Source organism: Apis florea, unplaced genomic scaffold (genome assembly GCF_048593485.1).
Source record: "Apis florea isolate Af1SG1 unplaced genomic scaffold, ASM4859348v1 contig_2293_pilon, whole genome shotgun sequence".
In the NCBI taxonomy this organism is placed as follows: domain Eukaryota; kingdom Metazoa; phylum Arthropoda; class Insecta; order Hymenoptera; family Apidae; genus Apis; species Apis florea.
Window position 1 is genome coordinate 1267870 of NW_028256554.1, and position 25677 is coordinate 1293546.

A 25677-nucleotide genomic window follows, 5' to 3' on the forward strand; every position below is an offset into this window, starting at 1 on the left:
TTACAAAGAGTCAATTTGTCGAATTACGGTCACAATGAATCAGACTAGAATAAATGTTATAGATATTTTTCATACATATTTTTCATTATTATAAAATATAGAACAAATATACAAAAAAAAGAAGATTTTTTTAGCAATTATTTAATTCATGAATAATATTAACTGTTAAAATAAACGTCGTAAAATATCAAATTTTTTTAAATCAAAGGTATTATTTAAAAGAAAAAAAGAAAAAATTTATTTATATTACTTATATCATATAATACATACATATATATATATAAAATATTTGATTTATACTTGACTGTCGGCAATTTATCCTTGTAACGAGCGCTTTAGTTCCGAAGAGACGCGAATATCGACGTAGAATGGAGTGGGGATCTTCGTGGCCGTCGTAATAGAAGCGAACTCAGTTGTTCTGCGACGCGCAACTTGTTAGCGTCGTGGTATTGTGTATCGCGTTTCCTTTTGCTGTTTAACTTTTTCATATGATTTCTTTGTTCAAGCAATTGTCGTAGTGATTTATTTGTCTATTCTTAATATCTTGAACATATATTATTTGATAATAATTGGAAATATATCCTTCGATATCATCCGAAGAAAGGTTACGAATCGACACGCCAGGTCCGGGTTGACGAACCCTTTGAAAGAGGCGGACACGTCGGTTCTCTAAAAATGCAGCGCGTCGTTAGAGCTTAACACGCCTATGAATCGTGTGAACGGAAAATAGTAAACAACATTCTTAAAACTAAAAGATAAACGAGGACGCAAAAAGAACAATCGTATCATCGTTGCTCTTGTGGAGTGGAAAGGAAATCGATCGAAAAAAAAAAGATCGAGATGTGTAATCGAAACGACAACGATGACGATGACAACGCCGCATTGTTGGATCGCTACTTCGAAGGAATCGAGTTTCAATCTCGAATCGAAGGATTTTGAAGCTTCGATCAACTTGTAGTGTAAGTGATTGTGAGTCGTGAAATAATTACTTTATAACGACAAAATATATTCGTGAGTTCACACACAACGTGTTTCATAACGATATTTATCGATTGTTGATCGTTCTGTGCGAGTCGAGTGATATGTGTAAAGAGAATCGAAATCGAAGCGAAGGACGTAGAGATACAATTGAAACGTGCGTGCTGAATTGATGGTGCGTTAGTGGAGAAAATTTCGTTTATTTTTGTGTTGGTAGAAAGACCCGGAAGCCGCTATATTGGAGAAGAAGCGAGAAAGCGGCGTGCCGCTCTTCTGTGTACCGCGGCAAAGGCGATCGTCGCAGCCTGAAAATGTAAGTTTATTTTATAAATGTTCCACGGTCGAGTCTATCGCGATTGGACTAATCTTTGAATGAACAAACTCGACGTGTATATTATTCATAGAATGAATATTTATGCGTATTGTATTGTGAATTAGCAGGAACTGAAATTTTATTCACGATGATATTTTCAAGGATGAAATCATCACAATATGATATAGTATACGATATATGAGGATACATTTCAAATAAATATTTTTTCAAGATCTAAAAATATAATATAATCGCAAATATCGTAATCATATATTACTCAAAAGATTATTTTTTAAAAGATCAAAGTTTTGCAAAAGAAATGTTTCCTACTGTAAAGCCTGATTCATATTCCGCAAGAAAGATGGGTTAATGTCGTATAATATCGGTAGGTGAAGGTCATCGCTGGATGCCAATATCGTACTATCAACGAATTTGTGGTGCTGCCACAATAGCATCCATGCTCTACACAACGTACATACATACATACATACATACATATATATATATATATATATATATATATATATATATGTATATTATAAACAATTTGTTATCGATCGTTAATTTATAATATCTTTTAAATGATACGTTATTTTCGCTTTTCGTTGAAAATTGTAAAAAAATTGAAATAATTCTTTTCATAACCTCATTTCATCGATTTCAGAAGAAGAAATAATTTGCATCATCAAATTCGTATCGTTAATTTACCATTCTCTAAAAGTACTAACGGATCCAATCTTTTCTAATATTTCAATAAAGAAAAGTGCAAAATGATTTCAATGATTTTCTCACGATCAGTCGATCGAACAAACTTATCTGTTTATAGCGTTTGGTATAGTATGTACGCTATAGTACGTTTATGTTATTCAATCAATATTTTTGGAAAAAATGTGGCGTGAGATTAGCGTATCCTAAAGTAGCCGTTGCAAGGGAAAGAAACCTTTGTGCGTAGCCTACAATGTTATTGTATTCCCAGCACGTATAGGCAATGGGAGTTCGTTATTACGCCTACTTCCGGTGGTCGGTTCGTGACGCGGAGTCGTACAAGCTTTAACGGACTGTTCGAATATTTCAAGTATTTTCCTTCGCGATCAAATATTCAACCAATCGTTTATACGTAAAGGTTCTTCAATAAGAAAACAAGGTATGCAACAAAATATACATATATAAATCGTATTAATCGAAAAGACGATTTTAATCGTTCGTTTGTTCCTTACGAATAATTGTTCGATCAATTCTTGTAAAATTCATTGCCAAAATACCGTATACCTGCATCGTGTTTGCTATTCGTGTGAAAAGTACAACCCGCTATTCGAAAATATCGAAGAAGCCAATCCCAGCTGGAATTTTAGAACAGCTGCAGGCGCATACCTAAGCGATAGCCGGCCAGCCTTGCCTCAGGTCTCAGAAACGCTCGTAAACTCGATCCCTCGTCTCAACTCGATCCAACTCGACTCGGTTTGACTCGAATCGGGATACATAGATAGACAAAAATCGCTCTGCTTTTCTACACGTTGCAGCCGAAGCAAATTAAGTATGTAAGATACTTAACCTGCTTTCTCAAACTCCTGAGAAAGCATCTTGTTCGTACCGATTCGCATAGTATTAACCGTTTTCGTAATACGAAGTCTACGAACGAGCAACGTATATATAAAACTATTCGAGAAAGAGAAAAAATTCTCTCTTCGTTTGTCAAACAATTTTTTTTTTTTTTTATTTCGTTCGATCCAATTGTTTTTAAATTATTTCGAGATAAATTTCAAAACGTTTATTCGTATCGTATTATTATCTTATTATTATTATTTCGATGTTAGATTAGAGAATAACGTGTTGCAAGCGGTTTCCCTGGATGACCAATAACACGGATCGCCTAGACCGTTTCCTGCGGCAATAACCTTCCCCCTGGAGTCGAATTATCGTCGCTCTTTATGTGCCGTTGTCGGATCGACAGGATACAGGTTCTTTAAAAGTAACCAAAGGCAATTAATTAAAGCCGGATGCGTTGATTGACCTCTGAATAAATTTATCAGGGTTCGAGGATCGAGAGGCTTGGCTTTTTCTGTTTGGAACCGATCGCTGAAACGATCGCTTATAATTTTGTGAACCGCGTTCACAAATTTGTTCTATATAGTCGTATAACACGGCAGATAGATACAAGGCTTTGAACGACATAAAAATATGATTTTCTATATACGCGATTATAAATAAATCTAGTCTCTGATGTCTCTTTCGGTCTATTTTCGATAAAGAGGAAAATAATAACCAAGTATGAAAATAGGTGTAATAGGATCGATAATCGAACGTCCACGTATACAAAGTCCCTTTAATTGTTCGGAATTCCAGGTCATCGAGGGGAGAAAACTCTATATCGATGGATCTTCTTCGGGTCTTCTCTTGCATTCCGTTGGTCTTTGACTTTATACGTGCAATAAAAAAGATACAACGATGAATCAAACGCGTTTAATACCGAGGGATCGATGGAAGAATTTGATCGAATCAAGAGATGGAATATTCCTTGTTAGGAATAGTCGAATGCAAATATATATATATACATTACTTATACGTACACGTGCGTATGGTTACATCGCAGCATGTGGTTAACTGTAAAAACGTATAGATGGGGACCTGGCTACGAGTAGCCAGCGTTGTCACCGATGCAGGTACGTTGCGAATCGAAAAAGCACCGTCACCTGACACCTAAGATCCCTTGCTTGAGAACTTTGGTACGACGTTCGCTTATCTCTTTGCTACGAATAGCGGTGCAACCGACAACGTCTTATGGACAATTCTTTTCACCTTGAGCGATATAATATATCGAATTACCTATATTCGACAACAAACTTGACCTATTCACGGTTTCCACGCAAAGTCTCGCGAGCAAAGCGTACACGTAAAAATATTCGAAATTTTTCTTTTCTTTTTGTTTATTCGCGTAGTTTTTTTTTTTTTTTTTTTTTTTAATATTAATATCGCGGTAATGACGACAAATCGTTAAGTCAATTTCTGCTTTCGTAAATACGTGTTTCGAGAATTGCTTGCATCTTGAAGAAGCTCACTGCTCGCATGCTAACTCGTTGCGAAAGTAACAGTGGAAAAAATGCTCAACATACGCTTTTATGGAGGCGCGAGTAAATAAAACGTAAATATGATTGTAATACATGACTTCGATACGGGAAAGAAATTGGGGAAAAAATTTTCCATTCAAGAATTTCGACGAGCGAGAAAATTAGCGGTATCCATTGGATTTTGCGATATCACGGTTATTTATCATCGTTCGAATCTAGATATCGTTACACCACGTCCATTCACTTTGTTCGCGGGTGTCTCGCGAAAAATAAGAAAGAAAAAGAGCCGTATTAGGTCAGTAGCATTCGGGTGTTCGTCCTCGATGGAAAGAAGAATAATAATAAGAGGAATTCAGCCTTCTTCTCCTTCCTTCTTATCCTCGATTCTCTCGGTTGGGTTAGGCTTGCCCCGAGTGACTCTTTCGAGTAACGGCATCTCGGACCCATCCTCTTCCTCCTCGTTCGACTTTACCACTCGCCTCCGAATACTTTCAACATTCGCGTTCACCGACACACACGCTGCTCCTCCTCCTCCTCCTCCTCGTCCTTTCTCTTTTTCTTCTCTTCTTTTGCCTCCTTCTTCCCTTTTTCTACTCTCTCGCGCGCACTCTACGCAACACGAAACGTATATATATATATATATATATATCCGCCTGTGCGGATACGCATTCGAGAATTTAACGTAAAAGAAGAATTTCACGCTACCTTTGTACATTCGTGTACCTTTATCATCGTGTATGCGAAATTTCCAAAAACCTTTCTTTCTTCGAAACACGATACGGATTTTCTCTCTCTCTCTCTCTCTCTCTCTCTCTCTCTCTCTCTCTCTCTCTCTCTCTCTCGATAATGCGCGATTGCACGGAATACCTGAATGCGTACGCAGCCGAACGATCTCCTATCTTTCCCGGCCGATGACGAAACACATCGGTGGATGAGTAATCGGCGATGAATAACACGAACATTAGCGAGACGATACGGTTACAAAGCAACGCGTAATCTTGTACACGAAGAGAGAGAGAGAATGTTCGAAAATCGACGATTCATTTTCACTCTTCTCCTCATCGTTCGTGGAAAATTAGTACGCGCTTTTGAAAGTGAAATCTCGACTCGAATAGTGGAATGACAGTTGATCCCCGCGCTTAAGCTTTCCAAGGTTGAGTATAACATAACGTTGTAAAACGTGTCGTTCCTCGGGTTTCCTTCGGCCGAAGTCGGGAGATGTTGCGCGCGTAGGGAAGAAATCGTAGAAACGAGGCGTTTCGCGAATCGGCTTCACCGCGTCCCGTTTGAATTTTCTGGGTCATGGTACGCGCCGCTCTTTCCCACCGCCTTTCTATTTCGGTGCACTCGACTTCTCGGACACGGTTTGCGTGTCCCTCGTGTCACGTGCGCTCCGACCGTGCGATTTTCTTTCCCATTTTTTTTCGACTCGCTCGCCCAATTATTAACGTTCGATCATGTATCTCGTACGAGAACGAAAGAAATGTGACTTTTCTTCGAACGAAAAAAATCGATATTTCAGGAAGAACTCGTCTCAATCCCTTTCGTGGTTATCGTAAATATATCGCGCGTCGAAGCTTTGAATCGTTCGTTCTCTCGTTTTTCGCCCCCGATTTTTTTCTTCATATATAAACACCGCATACGGAAGAAGAATCGTTGAAAGAAGAATCGAAAGAAGATCTCCGAGGCCTCGTTCGAGACGGTGGTGGCACGTTGAATACGCCGGCGCGCTCCTTTTGTCACGCTCCTTTCCGAGCGGCAGCACACTTTACACGCATAAAACCTGTTTCGACGTTTTAAAATTTTCATAAGAGAATTTTCTGCGCGTGGCAGCCGAGTAATTTTGAGAGAGGTCAATTAGAGAGATTCGGGGCGAGGAAATTCTCGCGATATTCGAGCAAGGTGCTCCACGCGTAGGAGAGGGAGGCGTGGTGGGGGGTGGGGTTCGCCTAGCGATAGCTTTCACTGACGATCGCGACATAGATAGAGGGAGATGGATAGAACGAGAAACGGGAGGAATACACGCATATATACACGCACGCGATTTTCGTAACGCGATCTTCGTAATACGCCTTTTGCCCAGTCGATAATGAAAATGATCGAACGAAAATATAAAGTTTTCGAACAACAATTCGAAAGGAGAAAAAAGAAAAGAAAGTTTCAAACTTTTCACTTATCCGATTTATTAGACTGCGTCTACTAATAATTTTCGTTCCTGCTTTCACCGTTCTCGCAGAAATTGTAGAGAGAGAGAGAGAAACAAAGCCATCGAAATAGAAGGCAGTTTATTACACACGTGTTTTCCTCCGCGTGGAAACGAAATAGAATATTCAAAGTACGTGGATACACGAAAACGATCGAGCGTTCCTCGTTGCATCGAGCAACCGGACACGAATCGTTACGTCGTCGAAACCTTTCGTCGTTCCACCGGCAGCTCAAGAAGATCGCTGCCAGCCGATAACGAAGCGGTTGCCCTGCCAGCGGAACGCCTATGAATAAGTCGGTTTCCTTGCGTAACGCATCCTCGGACACGCCGCCGATCCTCTTCCTCCTATTTTCCGCTCCTCTCTCGAAAACCGTCTCTCCCTCCTCCTCCCCCCTCCCCCCCGCTTAACTTACTTTTACAATTTCAATCAGATCTGTATGAAAATTTCGTTCAAATTAATACGGATAACGTGTTCTATCGTGAAAAAGGATCGCGTAAAAGGAAATCTGGGTGGTCAAACCCGAAGAAGATCGGTCTCGAATATATATATATATAGCGTGTTTCTAGCGGATCGACCAAGAAACCGTATCGAATTATCCATCGGTGTCCGTGATATACTCCTCGTGTTCTTCCGGTGCTCCAGCTTCTCTCTCTCTTTTTTTTCCTCTCTCTCTCTCTCTTCGAAGGAGGAAGACGCAGCAGGGCGAACACTGAGTAACCGGGGTTTCGGTCTATTGACACCGCGAAGCGTTGATCCGTGGGAAAAATGGTTGTGGACGACTTCCTATTTATTTTTTATTTTTATTCCTCGAAGCCTTTATCGTGAACGTCGTTTATGAAAAAAAAAAAAAAAAAAGAAAAAAAAGCGAATCACGACAACGCAGGAAGCCGTTGTTCCACGTGGAAAATATTGAGAGGCATAATAAGATGATAAAAAGTAACCGTGAATTTGTGAATAGAAATCGAGTGGACGGATACGCACCGTCGATTAAGCGGGGGTTAGGCAGGTTAGGCAAGCATGGAGGAGGGAAGAGGGGTGTAGAGGAGGACTTCCGGTGCTCAGGGCCGTAGCGTGCCCCCAGCGTTTTATCCTTCCTTTCTCCCTTTCTCCCACAAGGCGCACAAAGGACGACTTCTCGAGACTAGAAGAAAGGCAAGAGGCCCGAAAAGCATCGATCCTCGTTCTTTCCTTCCAAAAACCTTTCTAACCTTTCTTCGTTTTTCTCGACGAGGGGGGAGCTATTTCTATCACGATAATTTTTACTCATCCTTTACTCGGATCTCGTTTACTTAGATCTTCGGCTTCGAGATTGGACAAGCTTGGCCAAAAACAGGATGGATATATATATATATATATATATATAATAACAAAACGGGGGCGTAATTATAAATTACAACCGATGAGAAACGCGGCATTATCCTCGTAATTAGAGGGATTTAAAGTAGGAGAAGTCTGTGTTGCAAGTCGTGGCCGGTTTCACTTATCACGCCGACTCATTCTCGATCGAATAATATCGGATCGATTCGTGATCGTTTCTCGAAACAATCGACGCGTCTGACGCAAAATTCTTGCCGGTCCATCGTTAACCTTAACCCTTCCCCCTATTTCCACGTGCTCTTCTCGCAACAATGTCGTCGAAGAGAAGTGGCGATCGCGCCGTGCTTGCATTGTATTCAAATATTCCTGTCCCGTGAACGAAGGGAGGAAGGGGAAAGGGAAAGCGGGGGGAGGGGAGACGGAAACGGAGAGGGGAAGGACGAGGCGATAGTTTACCCAACCCTTTCGTTTTTTTTTTCTTTCTCGTTCGAACGTCGACAACGAAACTCATCGAACGTGCACGACAGACATCTTGTGCATTATCGTGTATTTACCAATCCGTGGAACAAGGAAGCCCCTGCAATTGTTACGGGAGCAATTGACGAAAACTTTGTAACAAACGCGGAGGGAATCGCGTCTACCATGTTTCTTTTCTCTCAGAGGATATTTTCGTCGCTCGACTCGGCGGGAGTGTCTTAAACCTTTTTTCCCCGGGAATTCGACAAAATTGTAAAATCGTTTGAAATTAATCTCGAAAGAAATACGGTGGAATATTTACTTTGGGCGTAACTTTCGTCGAATTTTTAAGAAATTGTTTCGTAAAAATTGGTGACAAAATAAACGAATTGAGCACGATTTTTGAAATACCACAATTTTCGAAAGAAATGCGGTAGAATATTCATTCTGGACTCGTTTCAAAGAGAAAAGAGTTTAAAACAACGTAGCTTTCGTCGTTTTTTGAAAAATTGTTTCCTAGGTGACAAAGTAAACAAGTCAACCAATTTTTGAAGAGAAAAATTTAAATCTTTGAAATATAATTTTCGAAAGAAATACGGTAGAATATTCATTCTCTCGTTTCAAAGAGGAAAGAGTTTAAAACAACGTAGCCTTGGTCAAATTTTATAAGAAACCGTTTCCTATTTGGTGATAAATTAACCATTACGTTCGAAATCCGATTCACTCGTATTCCTTCGTATCGAACGAGGAGGGGGAGAACGAAGAACGAATTATTCGAAGCAGCGCTGCTCTGCTACGGTTCTCCTTTCCATCCAGGTTTGCAAGCCTGTTCATTCATTCCCCGCTAGTATCGTTCTTTCATCGCCGGTTAGGCAACTCATCGGCGCTCGTTACCTCGTTCAAAACAGTTCGCGCAAGACGATGTTAATTGCAGCTTGCATACCGACACGCGAAACGCGCGTTTTCTTCGTGAAATCACGTTTGTTCTTCGTGAACGCGGCCATAGAGCAGGAAAAACGATTTTTCCACTCTCGATCGTCTCCCTCGGTCGATTTCGGTCTCTTCATTTCGGGCCTTGTCAAAAAAAAAGAAAAAAAAAAAAAAAAATGATCGCGCCAGGGAAACGAGGGTAACGACCGTACCGACGCCTGTATTTCTCAGCCAAGTTACACTCACCGCATGCAGACTCGTTGCGTGGACGGCAAGCTGCCAAGTTCTCTTCACGATTCTCGATTCTCCATACTCGAAGGGTCAACGATCGAACGCGCCTCGTATTTCGATATTTAAGAACAGGCGAAGTGAGATTCGACCAGCGTCAAGGAAAAAACAAACTTCTCTTTTCCTTTCCCTAATATTAATACCTTTATCCTTCTCGAACATGTATGTTATATATATATATATATATATACACATTACAGCACATTTTTCGAGCATTACCAAAAGCGAGCGATCCACCAGAAAGAGTGTATTTATAGATCGACCGTTAAAAACTGCATAACCGAGTGACGGCGATGACCGGGGAGAACAGGGTCGTAGTACGGGACCGGTCTCTCTTAATCTTCTCTCTCTCGAAATAAACGCCCTCCACGGTTGAAGCACGGTGAAGCTCGTGCCTGTGCCGCTATAGGGATAGGGCGCGCTGCTCGGGAGGAAACTACCGCGATCTACCGCTCTGAATCGTAATTAGCAGTGGTGGCGAAACATGTCCGCTGTGATGAAACATCGCGGTTGCTTTTCGATTCTTGAAATCAACGACGCGTTCAGATCTCGCTGCGACGCAAGGTGTATGCATTTATCTGGAATACAGGAAGAGGAATATAGGGATAGAAGACGTAGGAAGAAGAAGAAGGAGAAAAAGGAAAAGAAAAACGAGAGAATTGGAACGAAGGCAACGGATAGAGGCGTTGAAAGACAAAAGAGACGAGACGAGGCTGAGAAATCGAAATAGGGGGAACGAGGTGGGGGATATAGCGACATATGCCACGTAACCTCGTGCAGTGGGAGAGAAGAGTAGGATCAAGGATCAGGGGGAGGGGATGGGGGAGGGAAGGAGGGGAGGCTTGTGATCGCCATATGCTCTCCCGCATGTTGGCCGGGAACAACGATTAACAAGTATGGTAATTCGCGTCGAGAGAATTCGAGCATCGAGCCTTCCATTCGATTCGAATCGAATCGTTGCTTTGTAAAAAGAGAAAAGAGAGAATGCTTTTAAGAACATGCTGAAAAAACTGCACTATTATGATTAATTTCGAATATTAATCGAGATATTACAATATTGAATTGAAACATCTTGCGTGAAAATTATTATGCTGGAAATGGGGAAATAAAGAGTAAGGTGTAAACATTTTTAGAAAAATTAAAAATTTCGGATAAAAGTCACTTCGAGTAAAATTGCTTATTAAAATACTCGAATAACATTTTCGTATGAATATCGTTCGATTATTTTCGCGATTATTATTACATTTTGAACGACGAATTATCGAAGTAACTTAACCTCAACTATTAAATTTTGCCCATCTCTCTCTAACTTCCACTCAAGAGAGTACTGTTGAACAACGCGATCGATCCTTTTCCGATAAACACTGTTACAGTTATTTCTTCGAAAATAAAATTGTATCGACGGTTATACACGCGACACGGAGAGGATTTTATACACGTATAAAACTCGCGATGGTTGTAACAAGCGGTTATTACGTCGTCACGACGGGCATTTTAAAAAGGAAAAAAAAAGAAAAAGAAAAAGAAGATAAGCGAGATTCAAATAAAAGATACGGCAAAGGAGGAGGCGGTTTCAGGCAACTCCTCCTTTGAAAAATACTCCGTCTTTCGATAACGCAATCGTGTCGTCGTGTATTCCCAACCGAATCCCACCTTCTCCACAACGTTAGACCACGTTTAGATTTACTTCTCTCCCGTCCACTGTAATTCTACGCGCGCTCTAGAAATCATATACACGCAGCCTGCATTACCTGCACACCGAGCCACCGTTCAAACGGAATGCTCGCTGCGATCTTTACTCGGTGGATTACAAAATCGTTGCGAGGGAATATTCATCGATTCTTGCGCCTCGATATCCTCGATAAATCGCATATTCACCCATATTCGTCCTCAGACCTGTCCAGTCGAGTTGTTCGATATATCGAGTCCGAATCTTTCTTGCCTCGAACGTTTCAATGCCGATACGATGGAGTCAACAGTGTGGCAGTCGGAACAACGTGCTCTTTGTCCACTTTTCTATCTTTCTCCCTCCCTCTTTTTCGTTTCTCTCTCCTATATTCGCCGAATTTAACGGAATAAAAAAAAAAAGCAACGAATATTTGAACGAGTTTTCTCCATAAGGGATTCGTATCGTCGTATCGAATCGTATCGATCAATTAATAATATTTCGAAGGTGTACACCCGCATACGACGATATATCGTGAAATCGCTTACTATTATTATCGATCGCATGCGGGCGATCTTACGAAACTTTCGTAGCACTTTAGCACGAGAAAAAAAAAAGAAAGAAAAACGATTCTTCGAAGAAATAAGCGCGCGAGAAAGCTTGGAAAAGTGGGAAGGACTACTCGTCTTCGAAATTGAAAAAAAAAAAAAAAAAGGAAACGAGGAAACGAATCCTCGAAAGCGCAACCTCGATAAATCGTATCGTATCGTTCTTAACATTGACTCCGTCATTATTTTTAGCTGATTAATTGCCGCCTTGTCTCATTCCCCTCGCTCCCTCCCCCCTCCCTTCCCCACATTTCATTCGAGTACGAAGAAAAAGGAAGTCGTTGACCCGATACGTCAGCCTTGCGTAACGTAGGCTTTACACACGTGACCCGTACGTTAATCGTCGTATCTACGCATGCCAAACGCTATGAGAGAGAGAGAGAGAGAGAGAGAGAGAGAGAGAAGGGTGGAGGGGGGAGGGAAGAAGGAAAAAAAATAAGAAGAAAGCGAGACACGCGCGTCTGTGATGAAAGTTGGAATCGTGATGATCCGAGAAAATGATTGAAACCGACCGAATTATTATCGTCGTCTCGTCTTTCCTCCGACAAGAAGATTCGAGTCTCCGAGTCTCATAAGGCTTCACGTTGTTCCACATCGGGCTCCACTCCTCTCTACCTCCTACGTTGTTCGAGATAGATGGACAGACAGAGAGAGAGAGAGAGAGAGAGAGAGAGAGAGACAGATGATTTATCTGCCACGCGTATCCGCACGAATTCACGGCCTCTCTTTCATTGTGTATCAAGTGGCAAGAAACTGAAAACCAGCGATACGAAACAATTAGCCTTTTCACGGTTTTATCTTCGGATAACGAGCAAGAGGTTGTGGATACATCGCCGCTTATTATTACGTACGTGTGCGTATTCGAAGCGCGCCGACTCGACTGTGCAAGCGAGGGAAAATATAATTCGTCGTGCAACATCGTAAAAACGGATTTCGCAACGGGCGAGCATTTTCCTCGATATATTATATCCTCTCTTTCGCGATTATAGAGACGGGGGGGGGGGAGGGAGGGAAGGGAAGGCAAAGAGATGGGGAAGGATCCCCCGTATATCCCCCTTGAGTTGAAACACGTCCGTGCAGGTTGAGACAGGTCGAAACGAAACTACTCGCGGTTGTTTGTTAAACAGCAGTTATTCTCTTGTTCTCGCCGGTCGGTCAGTCGAGCGACAGAGTTCGTGGAAAGCGGTTGTTCGCGATTCGTCACGATACCTCGATGCCGATCAAGATCGTGGACGGTCTCGTCGAGTGCATAGCGCGTCTTACTCCGTCCCCGAGAAAGAGGAGCGCGTTGAACGGGAGGAGGGATAATAATAGGAAGAGGAACGGACAGGTATCGCTATTTTTTTTTTTTTTTTTTTTTTTTTTTCGTGTTATTAATATCTTACAACGAAACACGATAAATTGAAAGGGGAAAAAAGGAGGGGAATGTTGCGTTCGATGGAAACGTGATTCCATTCCACGTAATGGGGATGTCAGTGTCATCGCGGGTGAAATGCGGAGTTACGTAAGGGGAATGGGTTTTAGTTTCATCGGTGTTTTGGTGTTGTTAGGCGGACGAGGGAGGGCGCAAGGATCGGTTTGAAAGAGCTCGGATGCCCTGGGACCGTTGTTGGCCATCCACGATGACTCACGAGCCGTGGAAAAGAAACTGCTTGCCCGCCTCCGAGCCCAGCTCCCGCATTCCTTCTCGATTGTCCCAATTTGAAAGAGCGCATTCCAGAAAGCTTACCACCCGTGCATCGCCCCAGAACACATCGCCCGCTCCTCTTCTTCTTCTTCTTCTTCTTCTTCTACTCTTTATTACACACCCTTCTTGAGAAAAATTTTTTCAGACTCGTCCAGTTCGTGGACCGTGCTCGTCTCGATACTTTGTTTCGTTATATGTATATATATATGGGGATATGGAGACGGTTGAATTTGTGTTATCAGGTTGTTCCAAGTGTTCTAAGTGTTCTTTCCAATTATTTAGAGTGCACGAGTGCTGTGATGGAGAATCGTTGATTGAATCATGAATAGGAAATGGGTAAAATTTCAAGTTTTTTTCAAGTGTAAGGCTTCGTTTTGGGGAAAAGTCAAGTTTGAAAGTGAAAGTGGAATAAAATTTTATAACTTAAATTCTTATTTTTTAAAAAAAAAAACCTAAAGTGATCGAGAAGTTGTTGTACAATCGACGATTTCTCGAGGAAAATTTGCATTTTAAAAACTAATTTAAACGAATTCGAACGAAACGAAAATAGTTCCACGATTTTCCTTTATCTTACATAGAATATTCAAATCTTCTCGAGAAAAAGAATTCTACTCTCAACTTTTACTCATTCCCAAAGAATCGGCCATCCTTGCATAATACGCGCTCTCACGAATGATTTCACCCGCGATTTCGTACGATTACGAAACAGTCGTCGTAGAACGTCGTAGAGGAGGAGGAGAAGAGTTTCCAGAATTCCCCGCGCCGAGCGTAGATTTTTAACGCAGCCGCATGTGGCCGCCAACGCTCTAACGAGAAAGCCTCCCCTTGCCGCGAAGCAAGGACCAGCAGCCCTGTTCCTCTCGACAATCGAGCGACAAAAAAAGTAATCGCTCGGCTGGAGGCGACGCGCATCGGCCAACAGACCTCCTTCGCGCGCACCACCGTTTCCTTCCTCGATATCGTAACCGTTCATCCGAGTTGAAGACGCGACGACACCGCGACACATATCGCCGCGCATTTTCAATCGCCCGCCCGCGACACCACACACACACACACACACACACACACACACACACACACACACACACACACACACACACACACACACAGACAGAGAGAGAGAGAGAGAGAGAGAGAGAGAGAGAGAGAGAGAGAGAGAGAGAGAGAGAGAGGCACACACACACACACACACACACACACACACACACACACACACACACACACACACACACACACACAGAGAGAGAGAGAGAGAGAGAGAGAGAGAGAGAGAGAGAGAGAGAGAGAGAGAGAGAGAGAGAGAGAGAGACCGGTCGCAGGTTCGTTGTCCCGGATCCCTTTTTCCTCCCCCTTCTCTTCCGTTTTACGCCCTTGCCTCCGATTTCTTTCCTCCTGCTCTTCAATTCCTGTTGAACGAGTGCCACGTGGATGACAAGAAGAATTTCCATTCCGTCCTTTTATTCCTCGCGAGGAAGGGCCGATCGATTTCGTCCCGCTCGAGATCGCTTGTCAATCGGAGCTCGTCTCGGTGGGATACGTTGGATGGTAAGGAAAAATCTCTCTTTTCGTTTCCCTGGCGCGCGAGAAGAGTATAATTGGATTGCGATCGTGCTATCGTAATACGCGTTGTAATTGCGTATTTTCACGTCCCTCCCCCTCTGTCTCTCTAAGATTCTCGATGGTCGGAATGATCGAAATGAAAACAGAACGTTAGTTCTGGCCAATTCTCGTTTCTCGATGAATTCGCACGATTGAGAAAGAAAAAAGAAAGAAAGAAAGAAAGAAATAATTACTCGTCGGTTGGCATACCGAGTTGCATCTCGTAATCAACGAGCGGAAGCCGGCTACCGGAGAAAAACTAGTGTTTTACCACGGTAAATGGTGCTCGATGTTATTACGATCTCTCACCGACAACCTCGTTTACGATACCCAGAAAGGGGCGAAAATAATATTTCTATCCGGAGTGGCTTTATACGGTTGCGTATTCACGCTCGAGGGATTCGTGAAAAATGCGCGCGATTCCTTTCCACCTCGCGGAAAACTCTCTTGACAGCAATTGCTGTGAAAAAAGTTGTGGGGGAGGGGAGAAAAAAAGCAATTGTTCCTCGTTCCCAGAGAGAAAAGCAGCCTTGCCTTCCCCATTATCGCGAACTTTAATGTTTAACTTATTGCCACACTCACAAGCTTGCTCGCGTGTGATTCGCGATATTAACTCGTAGAACGCGAGGGGGAAAAAGCCTCTACTTGCTCGCCCTTGGAGAAATCGAGGGGGAAAATTTCGCGAACGAGTGAGCACGGTTGCGTACCTTCTCCTTCCGTGGAGAGAAACGTGGAAAAATATAAATGGGGAGGAAAGATCAATTCTTGGCGCAAAGCAAAGAATGCCAAAACATTTGCATAACTAGTTCGGATCATCGGTTGTTCTGTTTCGCGCAACACCTATTCGAATTTACTACGCGTTATGTATACGGCGTTCTCATATCCGCGTTTTTATTCGTCGCGTGCCGCCTCGTTGAACTCGTCGAATTTACAACACCATCGTGTGACGTAACCAAGAATATTCCCTTTCGACGATCGATCGATCGATTAGAATTTACTCGACTATCCCGCTGAACGATTTCGCGATTTATCTTGAACGAAACCGTTTGTTTATCGTATCGTATGTTACGTATATCGCTCGCGCCCGATATCATTTCAACTTTATCACGAGAACGATAAACTCGACGAAAAATTATAATTTATCGGATTAAGTATATGTATATGTATATATATATATATATATCGTATCGTGATTCTGCTCGTACAAAACAGGTAACTATATTTTAACTTTGCTCTTTTATTTATATCCGATGATCGATCTTTGGTCGTTTTGGAGCTGGAAGAAAAGATGAAACGATGGAGGCGAGAAAGAGAGAGAGAGTGTGTGAGGGCTCGTTGTTGGTCTCTCGCTCTTTCATCTCGAAAAAACTACACTGTAACGATACAAGGAACCGGGTTCTGACGTTTTACTTTCATACGATCACGTGCAAGCGAATACAACCGATGAACGATGGTTCTGCGGTTACACGCATCTCGAACGTTCCCACAATGCAACGAGCGTATGCATAAAAGTCGTCGTACAGGTTCACCTGTGCGTCTGTGATTTCGGTCTCGTTTTTGACGACGCGCTCACCGATCCAACAACAACCCAACACTCTCCGAGAGAATCCGATACTCGAGCAGTGGAACTCGTCCGAACGAAGTTTGATCTTTCGACGATTCGTTCGTTCGAAAATATTTGGATGCGTGTCTATTCGAGAATCAATCATCGCCGAAGTTGTGTCATTTCTTTTCGGTTTACAAGAGATAACATCATCTCTCGATTCTTTGAATCGAATACGAGTGGTATCGATCTCGAAGAAACACTTTCTATCCCCATCTATCTATCTATCTAATTTACATAATGATAAATATTACGAAAACAAAAAACCGTATCTTCCGGTACAGTCACGAATGGCTTCCGGTGACAGCAGCAGTCGTCGCACGGTTCACGGCATCCTTTTCCCCTCTATCCACGTATTTCCATCCCGTTATTGTTCCCGAGGATGTTAAAACGTGCCGCGTGTCATCCTTAAAAATACGCACGTTACCTCGATACACACGTTTTCGATCTAATCCGTAAACGAATACGCGCAACGAGAAGCGTGACGTCGGACCGAACGAACCGTGCAGAATTCTGAGAACTTTCGCACGCTGTAATCTGGTTGGAAAAAAAAAAAAAAGGAGGAGGGAGAGCGTAGGTGCACGCTTGCCTACGACGAGATCCTCTCGTCGTTTCAGGCGAAAACGGACGAGCGAGAGATATTTCACGGTCGCGATTCGTTTCGATTTTTGAAACGCGCGCTGCATGCACGCGACCGAAGAGAGCCGAAAGAGGAGGGCGGAAAAAGACGAGCGATAAACCGGCGCGCGCGAAATGCGCGGAATGTAGCGGGCCACGGGGCAACGCGTGACCGTGATCATTCGTGCCAAATGCCTTCGAACCGCTTCGATTCTTGTCATCCCGTTAGACCGTGTGGTGCGCGCATGGATTACACTCGTTATTCCCCGCGCTCGACAACTTCGAAAATGCGCGATATTTCCTCCTCTCCTGTTCTCGATTCGTTCTCGATCACAACGAGGGGAATGTCGAATGCCTTCGACCGACGCCAACGCCTCTGTCATCTTCGCGTTGTTCAAATTCGCCGACAAATGCCGCTCGTTGCGTGCGAGATCCGCGAGAGGACGCCAATGAGACGCGCATGCGCGTCATCGATTAATCCAAGTTTCGATCGTTGCTCGCGCGTACGAGGTACCGGTTCTCTCCTTAACAATGGAAAATCGCCCATTCACCGAACACATTTGGAGAGTCGGGCAACGGTACGACTGTAAATGCCGCGATTCACCACGCTTCTTCCCTTCCACGCATCTTTTCGATCGCGAGAGTCACGCTTCAAATTTTTACGCGTACGCGACGAAGCGAATTATGAAGCGAAAATAAAAATATTCAAGCCAATTTTAACTTTGGACCAATTTTACCGCATGAATCGTCAGATCAACGTCTATTGCCACTAATCGTTACGAGGCCTAACGTAGCGTAAATGCCGTTTCCTCGGGAAAAAATGGCTCGAGTACAAAGCCCACGGGACACGGTCTAGATGCGTAGGCGTACGCACGCCCGCGTAAATGGGAAGGGCGGCGGTAGTAGACGCTTCTAATTAAACGTCCCACTTTGCGTTTCGTTGATAGCGCCGCTTCCACCATTATCTCACACGTAAATCTCACGCGACGCGATCGATCTCACGCGTCTCTTCCAAGCCTCTTCTTTCACCACGTTCTTCTAATTTCCAAATGAAAAAAAAAAAAAAAAAAGAAAGAACTTGTTTTCACCCGTTTTTCTTTTCACGTAACGTTCGATCGATCGACAGAATGAAGAGATGATCGCAAGCCTATCGATACACAGTGGCGGCGGAGGCGGTGGAGGCGGAGGTAGCAGCGGAGGGCCGAGCAGCAACCGCGTGGGTCGTGGATTGGCCCTTCACAGGTCCAATTCGAGCTTGGAGCTTCCCCACAGTCCAGACCCTGCCTCTCGAGTGCCGGAGACTCCCCTGCGGAGGGAGTATGGATCTCACGGTAAGTCGTCGATTAAATGAATTTCCAAACCGTGAAATTAATATTTCGACTCTTTAAAGGGAGCATCGACGTAGTGGCGCAATCGGGAGTGACGATCGGGGAGAATCTGTTCGCCATGCTTCAAGACTTGAGGCCGTCGGTCGCGTCGACGCCCGACCAACGGAACTCGGTGGAGTACCTGAGGCGGGTCCCCGACGGCGGGCAATCGGTGGACGTGGACGAAGTGTGCGGGCCGACCGGCAACTCGAGCCCGAAATTACGATTGAAACTGCACCGATTGTGGGGGGCGAAGGCGGCGCCACGGCCCATGGAGGAGAGCTGCGGCAGCCCGGTCGTCTCGGCCGACGTCGAGGAGAGGCACAGGAGGCGGGCGTTCGCCCATTACGATTGCCAATCGCTCACAGCGAATCTCGGCTACGCGGCCAAGCTGAGGGGCATCCTGCTCGCGCGGAGAAGGAACACGGCGACCGGCGCCTCGGCCGCCAGCTCCTTCAGAGCCTCCACGCCCGACGAAACGCCCGAGGAGGATGCCGGCGACGGAAGAGGTGCTGACGGACCCTCCCGATTTTCTTTTATTTTCTTTTATTAATTCTTTCCTTATTTTTAACTATAAATTTATTCTCTCAGGCAACGACCTGCTCGAATCCTGCCCCTTCTTTCGAAACGAGATCGGGGGCGAGGGAGAGCGGGAGGTGGGGCTGACACGATGCTCGGCAGGGAACGGGGTCCACAGACCGTCCCTGTCGTACGGCGTAGCCGTTCTCGAGCCGGCGCCCGGCGAAACCTCGTGGAAGCACACCTGCCCCCTGCAGAAACGACCGCTTCCTATCGAGAGCATCGACGAGGGCGCCCATTATTACAGGCGGTATTTTCTCGGTAAGGAATTCTCTAGCTTAACCTGCCACGACATTTCGCGTATACCTATTCCTACCTATTCAAATGACCGCTGCAAAAGAAACGTTCGTATCTTAATATAGAAAGAGATTTTAGCTAATTCGTAATAAAGTAAACAATACGGAATATTGAAAAATGGGTTATAATATCTACGTTATAATAGAAAAAAATGAATAAGTCATAACTTTGCAATACAAAGAAGTCATTTGACCGCGCCGTGGCAGGTTTAAGTGTTGTATAAATAAGCAGAGAAGAGAAGAAACGATCGATGGATTATTTTTCTTTCTTTCGCAGGTCGGGAGCACCAGAATTGGTTCGGGATGGACGAGCAGCTGGGCCCCGTGGCGATCAGTATTCGAAAGGACACGAGCCAGTACAGGATAATCGTGCGCACCTCGGAACTGTTGACGCTGCGCGGCGGTGTGCCGGAGGAGGCCCTCGGCGGAATAAGGCCGCAGGGCAGGCTGCCTACGAGGGAGCTGTTGGAGCTGGTCGCGCCCGAGGTGCAGCTCGGTTGCCTCCGCTCGGGGACGGCCGCAGCCGAGGAGGCCCTGGCCAGGCTGGACGAGCAGGGGCTGTCCAACAAGTACAAAGTCGGCGTGCTTTACTGCAGGTCCAGGCAGAGGACCGAGGAGGAGATGTACAACAACCAGCACGCGGGGCCCGCCTTCCTCGAGTTCCTCGACACGATCGGCCAAAGAATAAGATTACGGGGATTCGAGGGGTACAAGGCGGGCCTGGACACGAGGACCGACTCGACCGGCACCCATGCAGTTGCCGCTACTTACAGGGGGGCCGAGGTGACGTTCCACGTGTCCACCATGCTACCCTTCACTCCGAACAACAGGCAACAGTTGCTGAGAAAGAGGCACATTGGGAACGACATAGTCACCATCGTGTTTCAGGTGATTCTCGATTCGTTCCCCGACACTTCGTGTTGTCGCGTTTATATTATAGGGGGAGGTGTTTGTTGTTTGCAGGAACCTGGCGCGTTGCCATTCAGCCCGCGCAGGATACGCTCGCAATTTCAACACGTGTTCATCGTGGTCAGGGCCGTGGACCCGTGCTCTGATAACACTCAGTACAGGGTGGCGGTGTCGAGAAGCAAGGAAGTGCCAATATTCGGCCCCCCGGTCCCCCAAGGTGCCACGTTCGCCAAGGGGAAAACGTTCGCCGACTTCGTCCTGGCGAAAGTGATCAACGCGGAGAACGCAGCGCACAGGTAATGATCACTTATACTTCTATCTCCCCCGGCGACAAGACTGGCGATGGTTATTCCCGTTACGTATTCCCCTCGTAGATCCGAGAAGTTTGCCACGATGGCGACCAGGACGAGGCAGGAATATCTGAAAGATCTCGCCACCAATTATTCTTCGACCGCGGTGGTCGACACCGGGCAAAAGTTTTGTAAGTAACACATCTCGACCCAGTCCTCGACCCCTTCACCTCGTCGTCCTTTCGAACGAGCAATCCACGACTTGTGTTCTCGTACAGCTATGCTGTCGTTCAGCAGCAAGAAGAAGACGGCGGTTCGACCGAGATTGTCGTGCGACGCCATGCAACGCGGAGCTATATGCTGGCAGGTGATACTGGAGGACAGCAATCAGAACACGGATTGTTATCTGGGAGTAAGCGTAGACACGATCGTGCTGATCGAGGAACACTCGAGACAAATCGTGTTCGTCACTCCGTGCGTGAGCGTGCTCGGATGGCACGCCCAAACGAACAGGTGCGTTGCTCCTTCGATCCCTTTGCACTCCACACGCATTGCACACATGAATTTCTTAGATGATTATAATAATGATTTCGCGTGTGAAACTTTTGTATTTTAACATCTCGCCTATCTTTGCGTATTCGGAAAGTCTATATTCTTGTGCAACGTTTTAATAATAAATTCGTAAGAAGATGCGTGCTTGGCAAATCTCTCTATTCTCAATGAATAGAAATTCGTATTTAACAACGAAAAATCGTGCTTACAAAAAATAATATTTCAGCCAGACAATTGGACACTACGAAAATGTAGTTCGATCTGATTTGAGATTAAAAAAAAGTCCAACTTACTCGACAGCATATTATTCCACACGCTTTATACGTAAAAAGAGATTGGAAATTTATTCGTGTAGCGACGTTTTAAAAATCGTTGTTGGAAGGGTTTCAATCTTGTATATGGAAACGCATTGACTAATTCAATTGGTTTTCCAGCTTGAGACTGTACTATCATCAAGGGGAATGCATTACGATCCACGTGCGCGGCGATTACGGTGAAAGGGACGAATTAATGGAGATAGTGGCTCGGCTGCGCGCCGTCACGCCAGGAGCCCCAGCCACCGAGCTATCCTTGAAGAGGAACAGCTTGGGACAATTGGGATTTCACGTTCAACCGGATGGAGTGGTGACGCAGGTCGAAAGTATGGGGCTCTCGTGGCAGGCAGGGTTGAGGCAGGGATCTAGGCTCGTCGAGATCTGCAAAGTAGCCGTGTCCACTTTGAGCCACGATCAGATGGTCGACTTGTTGAAAACGAGCGCCCAGGTCACTGTCACCGTGATACCGCCTAATAACGATGGCAATCCAAGGAGGTAAGACGCGTCGTCGTTCGAACGATTGTCGACTTTTGCTTATAAATTTTCTCGCCGCGAAACAGAGGCTGTACGCTGCAGAATTGCCAATACTTGTCGAGCAATTACGAGGGGGATTACGAGAATGTAACCAGTCCGGATAACACGCCGACTCAGCAGGCAGCTATGTCCCATCAGAAACGGTACGAGAGATCTTTCAGCCCGCCACGGTCGAGCAACAGTTCCGGTTACGGAACAGGATCCAGCTCCAGATCGTTCAACGATCCGCGTTTTCCCATGGAAGGCACGATGACCAGCAGTAGCAGCGGGCACAGTAGCAACGAAGACCGTTGGTAAGAAGATAACGTAGTTACTTTTCACAGTGTTGATTACTTTTTTAAAAAAATTAAAAAAAAAAAAAAAAAATATTTATTGGTGTGGATCAGGTACGAGCTGTTGGAGCCGCAAGATCAGGAAAGTAGCGGGTATCGCGCCAATGGCGGCACTCCCCCACCACCGCTCCCAGCCAGGCAATCGTTTCAGATGATCGGTCCGAAATCTTGTCAGAAGAAGGAGAAAGAGTCGCATTACGCGAGCGCTAAACAATTTTCCGAGAGTTCGAAGCACCATGGCCACGATCATTATCCTACGAAAGAGGGCAATTACGTGTCATCGAAAGTCGTACAGGATAACATGAGACACGAGAATTATCAGAGGCAATTGGACAACGCCCATCGTAATCAGGATCACGTCTCCACCAATTACGTGAAGCTTCAAAAGGAGAAATACGAGATGAAGCAAGAAAACTTGTACGCATCCCAGAGGGAGCTTCAAAAGAGCGATATGCATTACGTGACTCACCAAAAGTTGAGCGCGTCCAACTCTTTACCGTTAGCTCAGAACGCAGCTTACAGCCTTCCAAAGTCTAGCAGTAATAACAATCTCGGTAGATGCAACGAAGGTTACGAGCACGAAGGACAGAAACAGGAGAGAAATTCGAAGTACGAAGTGGTCGGGCAGGATGAAAAATTGTTGGATAGAAACGCGTCGTGTAAATACGAGCAAGATGTAAGGGGCCACGAGGCTAAAAGAGGGTCGACGATCAATTACGATTATCCCGAGGAGATATACGAGAGACGGAACAGCAAATACGACATGGATGTGTCGAATAAGTACGAAATCGAGTGTCAACACAATATCAACGAGAGGAAACACGGCGAGAATCAAATTGAATCGAATCGGGACTCCTCCATACGATACGATTTGCCGCACGAGTTCAAAGTTGGGGAGAAGGTTACGTGTTTGAAAACAACCATCACCGAGAGGCCCGTCCCTCACAAGATAAACATCGAGTATCGCCAAACGAAAGAGTTCGCAGCAAGCCTCCCCCCCGAAATGAGAATCGTCGATGTCAATTGTCCGGAGGTTGCTACGTTACCGAGCGAGGATGAATTGTCGAACGGATCCGGAAGCGTGTCGCCCCGGCTGAGAAGAGCGAACAAATCGCACCGTGGTGGAAATCTAACACCTTCGAGCGGTGGTTCGAGGAATCAGAGCCCGAGACCGAAGCCGGGCGTACGAAATTCGCACAGGAATTCGGCGAATTTAACGTCGAGCACGCTTCAGGAAGATCTGATGAAGCTGATCAATCCCGATTACATCGGCGACGACGATCAAATAATAACGAATAACAACGTGACAGGGAACGCGCTGATCACCAATCAGAATCCGAACAAGATGAACAACAACAACATGCTCGAGATACAGAGCAGGTGCAGGTCGAGAGAGAATTTGTGCGGTGGTAATGGGAACGCGTTGACAGTGTTGCCAGCCAACGGTCAGGAGAACGGCAACACTGGATCCGAAGTGATCTTGACGATGGCTAGACCAGCAACGGTTATTTCGAATGCGAGCACAGCGTCGAGCCCCGCGCCGAGCGAGAACAAATTGTCGAAGGAAGAGAGGTAAGAGAGGTAGTTTGATATATACTTTGTATATATCTTGTGCAAAGATGTACAAGTCGATCTTGGAGCTTTCCTTTCCTATGGAATACACATGTGCGTGTGTTTTGTGTGTAATCTCTTTAATTTAGATTGTCACCGCGCGTTACCAAACCTTCCCAATCGATTTCCAAAGCATCGACCAACTTGACACCGTCCATCAAAGACGTCGCGAAAAATCATAACGATACGGACCGTGATGTGGACCGTTGGCCACAAATTCACCACGTGGATTCTAGATCGAAGCAGCACGCCCAAGAATGGCCCGACGAGAGACTTATCGATGGATGCAATACCATCGCGTAAGTTGGCGACGCGATCTGCAATTACCGTGCCACGACATCGAAATATTATTAATTATTCTATCCCGCGTTCTCTCTCTTTCGAAGAGACTCTACACGATTCGTTTCGATGCTATTTCTTCCCCCCCCCCTCCCCCCTGCAATATCGATCGATCGTCTTCTCTGTGTTTCAGAAATTCCGTGTCGGATTTGCAATCTCATTTGTCCACCCTTGAACTGAGAGTAGCCAGAGAAACTCGTCGAAGGCTTTCCTTAGAGGACGAAGTGCGTCGTTTGCGGGACGAGAACCGACGTCTACAGGATGAGAGTCACGCGGCTGCGCAACAACTTCGACGTTTCACCGAATGGTTTTTTCACACGATAGATCATCAATAACCTCCATAACAACAAATATCGTAATTCGAAGACAATCGTTCGAACATGGAGCACATGGAGCTTTCTTTTTCTTGATTTTTTTTTTTTTTTCTTCTTCTACAATTCATCGTTCTAAAATTACAATCATTTTGTTTTTTCTTCTTTTTCTTTCGTAAGAGCAGTATTAGTTTCGCGTTTTCTCGAGCATCGACTATTGCGTATTCTCTTAGAGATTAAGAGGCGAATAAAAAAAAAAAGGAAGGCAATTCTAAAATCATTGCACGTGCATACGCGTTAATGTGAATTCTCAAGTATGTAATATACGTGTAATGCGCATTTATTCGCGATATCATCACGAGCATTCATGCTCGGTATTTTGTATTATAGATGTTGCTTTAAGGTAGCTAATAAGGATACAATGTAAGTTACCATCGTGTCACGTTCCATCGAACTCTCCATTATATATAATGTTTAAGAAAAAAGAAAAAAAAGTAGCGTGTAGATGAGAGTAGCCAGCTGTTAGAAAGTTGACTCAAAGAACGTTGCTTTGTTCACGATGCGCGTTGATCACGATTACATCTCACTTCAAAAAAAAAACGACCAAATATTGTTAGTTGTTTAAGAATCACTTTAATTCATTCGTAATTTATTACGTATTTTTTTATATCATCGTTAAAGGATTAAAGGATCGTTCTCGTGCGAATTGAAACATTCCTCGGTTACGGAAATGCGACGCCTTTTGCGAACCTGCCTTGGCCGAACGAGACTTAAACGTGTTCGTTAAATTGGGAAAAGAAAAAGCATCTTCTTCGCAACTAGATAAAGACGTGATCCGTCGGTAAAGAAGCGATAAAGTGTAAAGCAATTAGACGAAAATCGATCAATAAAAAGAAATGCACACCTCA

At 44.7% G+C, this 25677-nt stretch overlaps 1 protein-coding gene across 3 annotated transcripts; it reads left to right on the forward strand.

The window, feature by feature from the left end:
* The first annotated feature begins 432 nt into the window (after positions 1-432).
* LOC100869137 (signal-induced proliferation-associated 1-like protein 2) lies at positions 433-25677 on the forward strand. Of its 3 annotated transcripts, none has more exons than XM_086903817.1 (13): positions 433-1291; positions 18462-18666; positions 18726-19211; positions 19294-19542; positions 19855-20465; positions 20541-20782; positions 20861-20967; positions 21055-21289; positions 21763-22137; positions 22203-22469; positions 22563-24080; positions 24209-24418; positions 24592-25677. In XM_086903817.1, exons 2-13 carry the CDS (start codon positions 18471-18473, stop codon positions 24791-24793), a joined length of 4698 nt encoding a protein of 1565 aa, XP_086759943.1. In that variant the 5' UTR covers positions 433-1291; positions 18462-18470; the 3' UTR covers positions 24794-25677. The 3 variants fall into 3 exon arrangements, with proteins under 3 accessions (XP_086759943.1, XP_086759944.1, XP_086759942.1); XM_086903816.1 differs by lacking the exon at positions 433-1291 and adding an exon at positions 13027-13158; XM_086903818.1 differs by lacking the exons at positions 433-1291; positions 24209-24418 and adding an exon at positions 13026-13158.